Below are 13,422 nucleotides of genomic sequence, written 5' to 3'. Positions count from 1 at the left end.
CATTTAATGATCCATTTGTTCCGTCTAGCCTTTGGATTCTACCAACCTTTTTATGTCAACATTTTCTGCATTTTTGTTTTTCAGCTTCTCTTTCTGACAAGTCCGCTATATGCTCATGAATTCTGCAAATGTGTATATGGCTCCGATTACAGTGTGTTTTCATTCATCAGGAACAAACCTCCCTGTACATTGCAGCAGTTTACCCTTCATGATCCAGGGAATCAAATGAAACGCGATGGAGATGGGGGGGGGGGGGGGGCAGGAAATAAATCAGACGATTTACGGTGGCCCAGAAAGCTCAACGTGCTGCAGCTAAAGGAAAATTAAATAGAGAAAACATTTTCCACTAAGTTGACAGCACATGATTAAAAGAAAGCTGCAAATATACAAAAAGGCAAACAAATATGGAAATGCTGCAAAAAGAATGGAAAACCAACAGAAGTTTGCAGGAGTTACATTTACCAACGAGGCCAGTAACGTGTTGGCGCTCAAGCCGGCTGTTCAGCCCCTGAACTGATGGCTGTTTGTCCTTCAGCGAGTCCCTCTCACACATGGACTACACCAGGGGTGTCCAAACTTTTTGCAATGAGGGCCAATTGTGATAAAGTAAAGATGCCCGAGGGCCAATAGTTCATTTAAACATTTTTTTAAACCACAAAAGTTACATGAATATAGACTGTTATAAAACAATGTATTTTAACTGTCACAATTACTTTTATTTTTTAAATGACAATGTAACCACATATAATAGAACCAAGTCTGCCTTTCATTCAGTCAGATAACAATGAAAACGCTGTATATAGAATACCTTACATTTCTATGAGTTACATAACGTTGCTTAATGAACATTTTAAACAGGAGTTATAAGTAATGCAAAGTGGTCTGTTATCATTACACTTACAAACTAATTAATTTTGCCCTTATCTTTTACTAGATCTTTTCAGAAACACAATAGTTTGTCACATCTACAGGTTTTTCACTGTTAATGACATATGTTACCATTCAACACACTTCACATTTAGCTTATTGTGGCTGCAATTAACCTGTTTTGCACTGAATACCTTTTCAAGATAATATCAATAAAGTGCAACCTGTGACAAATTAAACCAAATAAGATCAAGAATTTGGGCATAAAGAGTTTTACTGAGTGTTAGTTACACTGCATATATTTTCAAAATAACAAAAACGCGCAACCTTTGAAAAACAAAACAAGTGCAGATATGTTTGAGTCATCACGTTTTACTCTGTGTGATAAAATGGGCTTTCCACTTCACCTCTTTTTAAAACGGGGTTGCAGGCTTGATACGGCCACTCTCAATAATGCTCAATGTTGAGCTCTTGTTTTGAAGGGCAACAGCTGGAACGCTGAGAGGTAACACCTGGCAAGTCGCTAATAATCTAGTCTGTCGCGCATGCGCAGCATAACCGGTTAACGCTGTAACGTACACATTTACACGAAAGTAGGCGACAGGCATTTCGCTCTTTATTTATTAATGACTTAGTTTTATGTCCGTGTAGTTTGTAATATGTGAAGTTCTCAAACAAGGTCTTGAAATAAAAGAATCTGCACCACCTCGTCTCTGCTCTAGCAGAGAGCTACTCTGAGACGACGTGTCCGTCTTCACCACCGTGGGAACGCAGAGGTGTCGGTTTGCTGTTCCCGCGACATATTGGACGCTCTCTGCCGGCTGGTTGGAGCGCGCTCACCTGTATGTGCGCACCTGTCTGTGCGCATGGGGGCGGAGCTCCGCCGGGATACCGAGAGCCAGGAGAAGTGTGAATGCCACCACGTAGAGACAGAAATGACATGCCGCTGTGTCGATACGATCAATAATATACGACCGTTTAGTTGAATAAAACAACCTGACATTACTTATGTTGTAATCTGGCGATATAGAGAACATGTCAGTGGGGCGGACCCCCACCCTGTTCTCATGGTAGGGGAAACACTCGTAATTCCCACCGCTCCTGAAAGCGGCGGCCCTCACTGTCAACTTTTCTCCTTTTTTTGCCGTCGCCATGGCAAATAGGTTTCGAGAAGGGTTCACGCCACGGATGCAGAGCCAGATACATTAGAAAGGAGGAATTACGTCTTTCAAGTTTTTATGATTTATTTATTCTGACAGATCTGGCGGGCCACAAATAACACATTATATGACCGATGTCGCGGGCCATATGAAATCTGACCGCGGGCCACCATTGGCTCGCGGCCCGGACTTTGGACACCCCTGGACTACACCAACACTGTTGGGTGCCATTATCTGGATTTGTGTCTTTCACACACACAAACAAAGGTTACCCTTTTCATATGAAAGGGAGTGGACGTCTCTCTGAGAAGCAGTTTTACAGACCCGAAAGTACAACATTCTTTGTATTAGTAATCTGAAAACCCCAGACCAGATTCAACTATTCTTCTTGGGTAGAGGGCGCACCAGATGACCCAGATGCCATCCAGGTTTTTCAATGCGCCAAATATCTTTGGCAATCAGTTCAAGGCTCATCCACCCCCCCGCTTTTATCAGCTGCATTCACACAGGAGCTCTCACAGGCCTGAGATAGGAACGGGCCACTTTAGATTACTGTGCAGTTCGTTTTAGGTGTCATTTGCATAATCAAGACTTAGTTTGAATTGTAGATGAAATCTACCATAATTAGTAATGAGAACTATTTCTGTCATCACAATCAAACAGAATAGGCAACCTCCCCATAATTGATGGCTATTGATGCAATAGTGGATGAAAAATGCTTCACAAAGTGGAAGCACATGGCGATGTGTTCTAGTCCGTAGACGGCTGCATTTTGGTTTGCACTGTCAGTGTGCATGGTGTGTTTTTGCAGGCAGATTCAAACAGAGCACAGGGGACATGGCTCCGTTATGCCCCGGCTCTCTGACAGACGTTTGTGTTGCCACCCCCCACCCACCCACCCTGCTCCCGCTCTCCTGCTAATGCGTTTACGTCTGCCTCGCTTACTGAGCCAGGCTCATGTGAAGACGGCAGCGAGGAGAGCTGGCTGAATGCTAATAAACTGGCCTTGAGTGGACCTCACCACCTGCAGCAAGAGAAGCAAGGAGGCGGGGGTCTGTTTAAAAAAAAAATGGTTTTAGCCCCGCAAGAAGCCAGCATTACCTCATGGCTAAAGAAAAGCCTCTGGCGTATTTCAATGCAATGTCCCAGGGAACAATTACAAGACATGGACGCACTCCAAGATCATTAGACTACGAATGGAGGGCGGCGGAGGCCGAGTTCACTACGGCTGGCCTCTCTCTGAGGTGATTGATTGGGCTTTAGCACGTGTCCTGAGAGGAAGACTGGGACCGGCTCCTCTAACTAATGGCAGAATAACTTTCAAGGACACAAACGTTCATCTGAGAGCTGAGGCATTAAAGAGTCTAAAAAAAAGTATGACGCTCAAAGTTCTTGAATTGCATAATATTGCAGTATAAAAGACAGTGCACATTACACCCGCATGAATATCCCACAATGCAATGCGGTAGTGAAATCAACATTCATAACAGACAGTGGGTCTGTAGTGTCAAATTATTGCTTTAATGCAAGTGTAAGTGAGGCAGCATGAGTTGAGGCCACAGATCATCGTTTGGTCACAAGATGCAGTATCAGTTCTTTTTCTCTTCAGTTTTCCTCGTCCGGTGTAACATAGAGATACTGTCAGACTTGCTGTTGTTTGGAGACATGTTTTGGTTCTTAATTGCCATTCTTACCATCATCCTACACTTTTTTCCGAGCCGCCGTCTTCTCGTCTGCTGCTGCTTTTATGTTAAATGGTTTAAAAAAAGCTTTCCCCTGGTATTCAAACCTTCCCTAATCCACTCACAGTCCCACAGCGATAGTAATAAAAAAGACTATCTGTCTTGTTTTATTTTTTATTTTTTTATTGAAACTTGGTTCTGTTTTGTGATCTTATAAGATGGTTGTTTTCACTGCTATGCTGTTATTTCAGTTTCTGCAGCGCTGCAAGCCACATCTCCCATGGAGGACAATAAAGACTGAACTTGTGAACCACTGGAAGGCCTTTTATTGTCAAGCAGCTACCAGAAATGCTGCGGTAAAAATGTGTAAAGAATAGATTGACTGATTAGTTACAGTAGCTCCTTATTAATGTTGTAATAATAAGGCCCGGAAACAAAAGTACATTTTTTTTACGTGCTAAAAGTAAATATATTATTTAACTTTAATTAATTAATTAATAAATAATTACAGACATGGAAATACCTTTTGTCAGGCAGCGCTGATCGCAGTGCGTTTCTTTTGGCTCCTTCACAATAAAAGCCACTCTGTATTTGAATGCTAGATTTGAAAGGGATTGAAACAACGACAAAAAACAGTGCGCAAAAGCAGAGTTTGATTTCATGGAAATCTGAAGGCCATATCTTCAATGTGAAGTGGTGAGAAAGCTTCGGTCATGCTGAAGCAGAATAATGAGATGTCAGCGTGTCTCACAGGACCTTAGCTGGAGCCAAGAGGTGCCCAAAGAGAGCGTTGGAGTTTAAAATGAGCGTGAACTTGCTGAGTCACTGGCTGTATTGATCGTTAACGTCCGTGAAGCAGCTTTAAAAAAAGAAATAATGTTGCCTACAGTGTCAAATAGTGATAACATTGTTGCTTTGACAAGCTTTTCTCTCCTTATTTAGACTACTGGAAATGTATTTTAGGAAACGGACGTAGGTCAGTCCATGACCAAGGGATTTCTTTTGCATTCATATGTGCTTTGTGTCTGGACCGTTATAAAGATGTTGACACTGACATTTGTGAAATTGGTGCCTGCTCTGCTACCACTTCAACTGTTTAATTTATTTGTTATAAAATATTTCCATAAAAAACGTATGGTTTTTCCTGGTACTACTTTATAACCGACCCATTAGATATTCAGACCGGGGGTCTGGCGTTACCTTCGCCATAGCACCGCGGGCCGAGCACACGCACACTGGAGCCTCAGCTGCTGCTTCAGTAAACAGCTGGTCATTACTGTTGACTTAAGTAACAGGTACAGTAGCAAAGCCTCCCAAGAGCCGCCAGACTGCCCGTTATATATTTATTACCAAGACAACATAATCTCACAAAGATGACGGTCACGTGATTTTTATTCCCCATGTCATCAGGATTATTTTGTTTTTTTGTGCCGTTAGAAAAGTGCGATCGCGGCGCAGTGCTATTTCACGTTAGTAATGAGATCTCCAGTGTATTACGGAGGAGGGTTTACTGGTGTTTACTGGTGTTTCACTTTGATCCATGCTGGGGTACGTGGTCGACCACCATCTCTGCCACGTCGAAGCTTTTTTTATGAGCTTGGCCCTTCTCTCAAGAGCTCTTTTGTGTAACACCAGGATCATTTCACCACTTTAAAGCTCATAACGTGGGTTCATTTCAGTACATCACAACTGACTGCTGTCGTTAAATGTACGCAGGGTTTGGAGAGCATTTCTTAATTTCGTCATAGTCCGTCATGACCGAGACAAATTCTCTCTTCACCGTCGATTGGTAATCCTGTCCAATTTGAAAGAGCTTGATCTTCTGCAAGGAAGGATGATGACAACAACAATTACAATAATTCTGAAGTAAATCAGGAAAATGAGTAAAAAACTGAAACGTATGCAATTTCTTTTCCTTGTTCTTTTCTTCTTCCTCTCCTCCCTCTCTCATCACAGCTCAGTCTGAGAGCAGTGCTCTCCTTCCTGCTATGCTGAGTTGATGTGGTGTAATAGGTGTTCAGCACCGGGGGCAGGCTGATCGAGTCGGCCTAATGAAAAGCCTTTTCGCTGGATTGTCGCCTGTCAGCGCTTGAGAAATGAAACTTGATGCTCATGTTGTGTTATAAAAAAATAAATATGAAAATCCAGTGCTGTAATGTCTAAACTCTGTTGTGCTTGTGTTTTGTTTTCAGAATGGCACAGACTACGGTTTCCTGGTGCGTCAGAACTCTGAGCTCCTGCGAGCCCTGGACGAGCTGGAGAAGACTTGCACCACACTGAAGGAGGAGAACAGTCTGCTGGTAGGACAAAAAATAACAAGAGCTTGTAGTCCTGACTGAAGGCTTCCTGGAAAGTAGGCCAGGTGCACAGATGCAGCGAGCAACACACTTACAAACGGGCATTGTTTCCCGTTAGGTCCTGCTGCTGCTTGATCTTTTTATTTGATTTATAAATAGACACATATCTATTCAGTGGTTTAGCCTTCCCCCCCACGTAGCTTCTGAATTCCCTCTGGTAACAGATGACACAAAACAGCCACTCTTCAAACCGTTGACTCCTGAAATACGTGTTTTTGTCTGCTGACGATATTTTGTTTCCCACGTGTTCTTAGCGGAAGAGCAGCGCCCCGGAGACCGAGGAGAAGGTCAGGCGGTTGAGGAGAAAGAACACCGAGCTGTCTGTTCTTGCTAAGAGGCTGGAAGAGAGGGCTCGGAAACTGCAGGAGGCCAACCTCAGAGTGGTAAGCCGCAAAGCCGCACCAACGGAATACGCCCAAACTGTTTCACCTGCCACTGCGTTCGCCCTGTGGTCACCCTCGCCGTGACCCAGATGCTCGGGAGCGACTCATTATCAAGCACCGCCACCCAAATCAAGCTCAAGCGTAAATTCAGACAGGAAGACCATCTCCTCACACCAGGCTCGTAGGCCTCCCACCTGTATGGCTCCCTCACCAGCAGCTCGTATCCTATACCGGCTGTCACTGTCAGAGGAGTCACGGGTCCATCAGCTGATCAACAGCTGGGCGTCCGAGCCAATAGCGCAGTCACGCCCTCTGAGCCAGCTTATCTGCTGATGCAGTTTGTCTCCAGAAGAGATGTATTGGATCGCGATAATACTCTCGATCAATAAGTCGATCGTGAGGAATTTCCTTTATCGATATAATCGTGACTAACCTCACCTTAGTGACTTGAAAAAGCTTTCGTGCTCCATATGATGTAAAGAAGTTAAAAATAGAGTCTGACTTTAAAAAAATATATAAATACAGGAATTATTTAAGGAAGACTCACAATATCTTAATTTTTTAAAATATTTTTGTCGATCTTAAAATGTATTATTACTTTATTTAGAATGGTAACAACCTTATTTGAGATCTTTGTCAGCAAACAAAGCTGTTTATCCTATCTGTGATGCAATATAAATATATATTTTCCTTTTAACCAAATATAAAGGTAAAGTGATTCTTGTACGTTTCAGTGCCATTTTAAGAGTTTTAAGAATATTTTATTTTTTTCATATCGTTATTTGAAAACACTTTGACCAGGACAATTGTAACTTGATTTTCATATAGTCCCATACCCATTGCCAGGTAGGTATCATCTACGCCTCTATCCGATCAAAATCAAATATCAACTTCTATTTGTCAGATCTAGAATGACAGATAATCTGATCTAGATCACGTTTGGTGGAGAAGTTGCCACGTAAAGAGCACCACTCACTGGCAACCTGGAAGAGAATTTGGTGTTCGATAATTTCATACATAAATAGTCTCTTGAAACATGACTTGAAAGGCCCATTAAACTCAGATCCTCATAATACTCAGACCTGTCGTACGATTCTCATGAAAAGCTGCGTGCCGCTCGGCATCTCTCGGCCTAGGGGTCAGGAGGGGGACGAGCCTCCGGCACAAGTCTGTCCTGCAGACCACGCATTCCTCGCAAAACATGCTCAGTATGTAAACATGCGGCAGACTGCCTCGCTGGGGGGTCTGTTAGTAGCGCCGCTCTGTATGGTCGACTTGCGGTACTTTGCCGATGTTAGAAGATCCTGGTTTGTGTAAAAGTTTGACTCCGTAAAAGCTGTCTTCCTCTTTGAACCCCTTTCTGGTGATGAATGCTTAATTGTCCGTCTCGCTCCTGTGCAGGTGAACTCCCCTTCGCTGTTGAGACCCGGGTCGGTGGAGCACTACAAGAGGGCGTTCGCCCGCCAGCGAGCTCGTGACCTCGCCCAGCACGCCGACCTGCTGCTGTCTAAGGACAAGGAGATTGCCGCCCTACAGCAAGAGTGCCGAGAGCTGGAGGCACGGCAGGGCATCACGAAGGTACTCCTTACGTGACTCCTCGGTAACCGGTCTGAGGTGTGCACCCTGATTTGAACTTGGGCTCTTAGTTGAGACCACTTATCACCAACCTCTTTATCTGAACTATCCTCATCATCCATGCCACAAGCTCGCTCTCTGCTGGACAACGTGGGTACTACTCATCCTAACTCCCTCTTAAGCCCGTATTAGAAAGTCTGCGTCACTGCTGATGACAGTGCAGGAAAAGGCTGCCTTTCTAAGTGCCTGTTTTTAATTACTGTTCCAGAGAGTTAAGAGCTCGTTATCCTGAATGTAAACATCTGCCAGTTTTTTTTAATTCTAAAGAAGGGTCTGACAGGCTGTCTATTGATCTAGTGAGAGTGTCTGTGCTGGACCATGTTCAAACTCAACATATATTCTCACCATGTGATGAGGGTGGCGGGGTTTTCTCAACTTGAATGGGACCATTTAATGCATTCGTTAATTTGTTGTTGTAGTTTTGCATTGTCTCCTCTGACTGTTTTCATCTCAATGGATTTATTTAACACAATTTTAAGTGTTTTGAAATCAGTTCAAAATTACTGATTACAATTCAGGAGGGAAGATATATCTATATTTTAGTTCTAAAACATCCAACGGCTGAAATAAAAATAGAAATAATGTGTTCCCTTAACGACGTGCGCGCCTTGCTTCGGCCTGTGTGTGTTTGTGTGTGTGTGTGTGTGTGTGCGTGTCTCTCTGCTTAGGGCTCTCCTGTTCCATCTGGCAGAGTGGAATTTGAGAGGCTTCTCAAGGAGTCTCAGAGGGAAGTGCTGCGGCTCCAGAGGCAGCTGTCGGTCACCTCATCCAGACAGCAGCACAGCAACAGTCCCGACCCCAGGGGCCCAGAAAGGTGTGGGGGAATCGAGGAGGAAGAGGAGGAAGACGAGGTAAAGTCCTCTCATCACTCTTTGCTGACCCCTGTTGGCCCGATGCAATTTTAACATGAGAACATTGTCTATGCACTTTAAAACTGACGACATCCAGCCAACTTTACATCATTTCGAAATGGCAACAGCTAAGTAAATAAGACTAAATAATTCCACATCAACTGTAATCTAAGTCAGTGTAAGGGAGGAAAACTCTTGCTCTTTAAAAAAACAAAACTAGTATGCTGATGCTGTTCATCTTAATTGAGGTTAAGTTTGTGATAATAAACGAACACCAGGTCATGTTTGGACCACCTATAGGAGCGATGGTGTTGTTACCACAGAACCACTTGGATTACATTAAACGGTGTTCTGGAATGTAGGATCCAGCCCGAGAGTTTTCCCCCTGAAACCTAGTGTGTATTTATGTTGGCAAGGATGCTGTTTTGCAGCGTTATATAATGACTTGCTGTTGGACCCGATACTAATCTGCTGCGAGCCATAATGAGATGATTCCCCCCCTTGAACTTGGGCCTGAGCAAGGATACTGAAGTCACACGCTCTGATCCTCTCTTCATTTATGTCTCCTCTCTGATCAGTTCTTAGAAACCATTCTTCACCCGTGAACTGATGTGCACATATTTCAGGTGAAAAATGCACTCACTGTATATCGTAGATTAAGATTCATGGGCCTCGGCTCATCCTCTAATCCGAACATCGGCGGTCCGATCTCCGGCATTCTTGCCAAAAATACTGAACCGCAAATTCAGTCCCGTCAGTGTTTTTATCGCAAGTCTGAATGGGTGAATGTTTAAAGGTAGTGCTCGGCACTTCGAGTGGTGGAAAGACTAGAAAGGCCCTCGCCATTTAATCATATGAATAGGTTACTTAATGCAGAAATGTTAAATGTAGTTGGTCACACCACTGAACATCTGTAATATTTTTATTTTATTTTATGTTTTCCTTTTCAAAAGGTATATTAATATCAGTTTACATCAAGGCGTGCTTCTCATGTATTCAGTTCTCTTCTTGCAAAATACTCCACTGCCTGTGAAGTAGAGCAAATTCTCTGCCTGTGAAGCTCAAATCAGAATGCCGATTGTGGTAATCTCCCGTTTGTGGGACGGACGCACACACGCACTCCCGGTGGCATGCGCACACCCAGAAAGGGGCCATGTTGTGTGAACTCTAATCCCCTCTAACAACAGAATGGTACAGTCCAGTAATCCGCTCTCTGTTGCTGTGGCAGCGGTGAGAGGGTTTTGGGTGGTAGGTAAGACTCCGGCCGCACTAGACACTTTTCTAGCTTGCCCTCCTCTGGATAACTAGCAGGCCAGGGGAAGCCTCGACGGTGCCACAGATCACACCAAAGGGGTAGGTCACCTTCCGAGTTGTGTTTCCTGCGTGTGTCAGTCGCTGTGGTCCTCCTTGGCGAGCCTCATATCTGTCTGCTTGGATGTGAGCCGGGAGCCGTGCAGGACTCAAAGTTGAGACTTAACACTGAAAACTAATCAGTGTCGTGACGTATCGGGAGTGTGAGAGCATTGGCATGTGCGTTGCATTTGTGTTGGATATTAAAAATGATCAGCTTATTCTGAAAGATCATCAGTATGTTGCAGGACCCGTGTTGGTACAACAATAAGAATTCGCAGCTCAGGGGATTTTTCTTTTAGGGTTCTCGTAGTCGTAGTTTTTTAATATTCATTTCAGTAAATCCCCTGCTAAGTCCCACACGTCTGTGGTGGACTGTCACTTTCTTCCAAATCAGATAGACGGGGACATGCATGAGGCCTTGTCAAGGGCAGCCTGTCAGAAACCCGCTTTTATAACGCTTAATGTTTCAGAGCTTCCAGATGTAGAATTTAGATGGGAGCGACTTAGTGACAGAGTGGACCGAGAGTGTGATTGGTGGACATCGATATGCTCCGTATTCAAAATAAAATCAACGGCCAGGCCAATCCATTGAGGTGCTTTTAAAGGAAGTGATCCAGTTACCCGTTTCAGTAGTCTGCAGGGATTACACCAATGTGCTTATGGCATTCAGGGCCTGCTGAATGGGATCTGACCCTGCGTCAGTACGCTTGGGCCCAAGGTGTTCTTGATCCAGAAGTATATATGGACCACATCAGTGTGAAGTGTGCACAGCGGCACCTCACTGTGTCAAGCAGCGTGCGAGCCTCTTCAGATGAGGACTTGTCTACAAAACCCATTTTTTGTGGCTTAAAAGACCGCCGGCCGTCTGTCGTGACCCAGTCGAGCCAAAAGACAAAGCTCAACGCCGCCACCACGCACCGTCTGTTAAAGTGACCAAAAGAACCAACACTGAAATACAAACCGCTGAGGCTTGTGGGAAGTGAGACAAAACATTCAATCAAGCTGCAACTTTACTTAGAACTCAGTGCTTGAACGCTGAGCAAACAGGTCGACGCACGTACAACGGTAAAGCCCTTACGCACTCTGATAACGTCATCACGTCATCTTTTGCATCCGGGCCTCTCGTTTAGCGTCTGTAGAACAGGAGTGCATGTTAGATGTCATTGATGTTACATTGATTGCAGTCCAATAATGTGCAGCCATCATCTTTTCACTCCAGCTTTTGTCCCATCAGATTATTCTCATCATCATTTAAATTTTGAACAGTGTATAGGTCTGCAGAGTTTGTTGGAATGCCCTGAGCTGCGGATATGGCATTACTACTACGACTACCAAATTATTAATAAAAACTAGAATGATAATTTAGAATGTAACTATTTTGACAACATGACAACAACTGGATGGTTGGTTAATTCATATTTCATGAAACACTAACCCAGACACAATAAATCAACAAATCAACCAGCTTTAATAAGAATATTATTTAGATTTGTTATAATTTCTTCTAGATGATCATTTATTTTAAAACACCGATTGACTGTTTGTTATCAGTTAAGGCCAATTCAAGCACAAAATTCTTACAATTACACCGGATGATTTATCTCTTCAACGTACCTACACTCCATAGGCTGCACGTTCCTTTGGCAACTCATTCTAATCATGCTATGACGGGATTCACCTCTATTTAAACATCATCAAATATTCTTGAAATGATCAAAGCAGTTAAAGTTAATATGCCTTTCCTCTGTTTGGTGGTAGATTGAATCACGATGAATTTAAACAATTAACATACATTTTGCTGCTGCCAAGACATGACGTAAATGTGGCACTGTAAAGTGTGTATACCGACTGATGTTTTAGCTTTACTCTGCAATAACCCAAAATATTCATTTTCTTATGGTTAAGCAATAACGCAATGTGCCAAGAACTTTGAAGACGCTCCGAAATATGTATTATAGTTTTGTTTGCTGCATGTATATGGGGCTTTCAGTCCAAATGTATCACTGTTTTTGCTTAACTATTCTATTTGAATTAGCTGGAGTGCTAACCCCGACTCAGTTGATCTTTTCTCTTAATCATGGGTATGAGAATAGAGAATAAATTCTATACCAAGTCAAATCTGTAAAACATGTGCTGCTTCTTCGGTCACACAAAGTTTTGTTAGGTTAGTGTGTTGGCACATAAACCTTTGAAATTATTCATAAAAGCCTAAGCCTCTGTGTAATGCTCTCGATGACAGCCCTTTTATTCCTCACAACATTGTGGGCATGATATAATATTCCCCCGCTGAGCTCATCCGTCCAAACCATGTTGACATTATATCACACGTCGCTTGCACCCTGATTATATTTGCTTATCTTCATTGTGAGCTCTCGCTTTCCCTTTGCTCTTTAAAAAAAAAGGGATTTCACCTGTACACTCGTAGCAATGTGTAACACCATTCATAATGTGTTGTCACCGTGAAGCCAAATCTAGAGTTCAGGATTCTCCTCAAAGTCTCCCGTGATAGAAGTAGCTGAGCTGAGTCAGGTTTGCTCGATACAGAGATGTTATGAAGAGAAAAAAAGCACTGGAATAATAATGAAGACGGATGAGGTTTGTTCAAAGTTGCAACAGGACATGCCTTGCCAGATTATAGCAGCGAACTCCTCACACTTAAGCCAGCCCACTCTGTTGGTATGAGGTGCCATGCTGGGACCACCTGGCTCATGTGCACTTGTAACGGACTTTAAATTACCACCGAAAGGAACTGAAAAAAAATTGCTCAGATTCTTATCCCATTCCTTTTTTTTTTAAATAGCCAAAATAATGAGTGCCTCCTGCTGGCCTTTCGTCACCATTGCTAACACCTTCTGGTCTCCTCGTTGAAAGATAAACCAGGGATAGCTTCTCTTAACTTTACAGACATGACACTGATGTGGTGCTAAACCGCCCAGTGGGTCACATCGGCTCCGTACCGAGGTCATCGGTATCCGCCACGATGCTTGAACTTGGAGACAATAAACCTCCTCTGATGAAGGCGAGACGACTCACAGCTCTGCATGTTTAACAAACAGCCGTTTAAGAAACAACTAACAGGATTGTCTGGTAGTAGTAGTAGTAGTAGTAGTAGCTCAAAGGATTCTGGGAATGGG

The 13,422-nt window shown here is 43.4% G+C and overlaps 1 protein-coding gene across 15 annotated transcripts in view; it reads left to right on the top strand.

Annotated features, from left to right (window-relative positions):
- Window positions 1-13,422, top strand: part of LOC130210233 (peripheral-type benzodiazepine receptor-associated protein 1-like) — a 58,663-nt gene that overhangs the window by 18,385 nt on the left and 26,856 nt on the right. For all 15 annotated transcript variants that reach the window (XM_056440304.1, XM_056440282.1, XM_056440273.1 and 12 more), the window contains 4 exons: window positions 5,902-6,009; window positions 6,321-6,449; window positions 7,851-8,027; window positions 8,753-8,935. In XM_056440304.1, coding sequence (XP_056296279.1) covers window positions 5,902-6,009; window positions 6,321-6,449; window positions 7,851-8,027; window positions 8,753-8,935 — 597 coding nt within the window. The remainder of the gene's footprint in view (window positions 1-5,901; window positions 6,010-6,320; window positions 6,450-7,850; window positions 8,028-8,752; window positions 8,936-13,422) is intronic.

This window comes from Pseudoliparis swirei, chromosome 3, assembly GCF_029220125.1.
Source record: "Pseudoliparis swirei isolate HS2019 ecotype Mariana Trench chromosome 3, NWPU_hadal_v1, whole genome shotgun sequence".
In the NCBI taxonomy this organism is placed as follows: Eukaryota; Metazoa; Chordata; class Actinopteri; order Perciformes; family Liparidae; genus Pseudoliparis; species Pseudoliparis swirei.
This window is presented reverse-complemented; position numbering and strand designations above follow the sequence as displayed.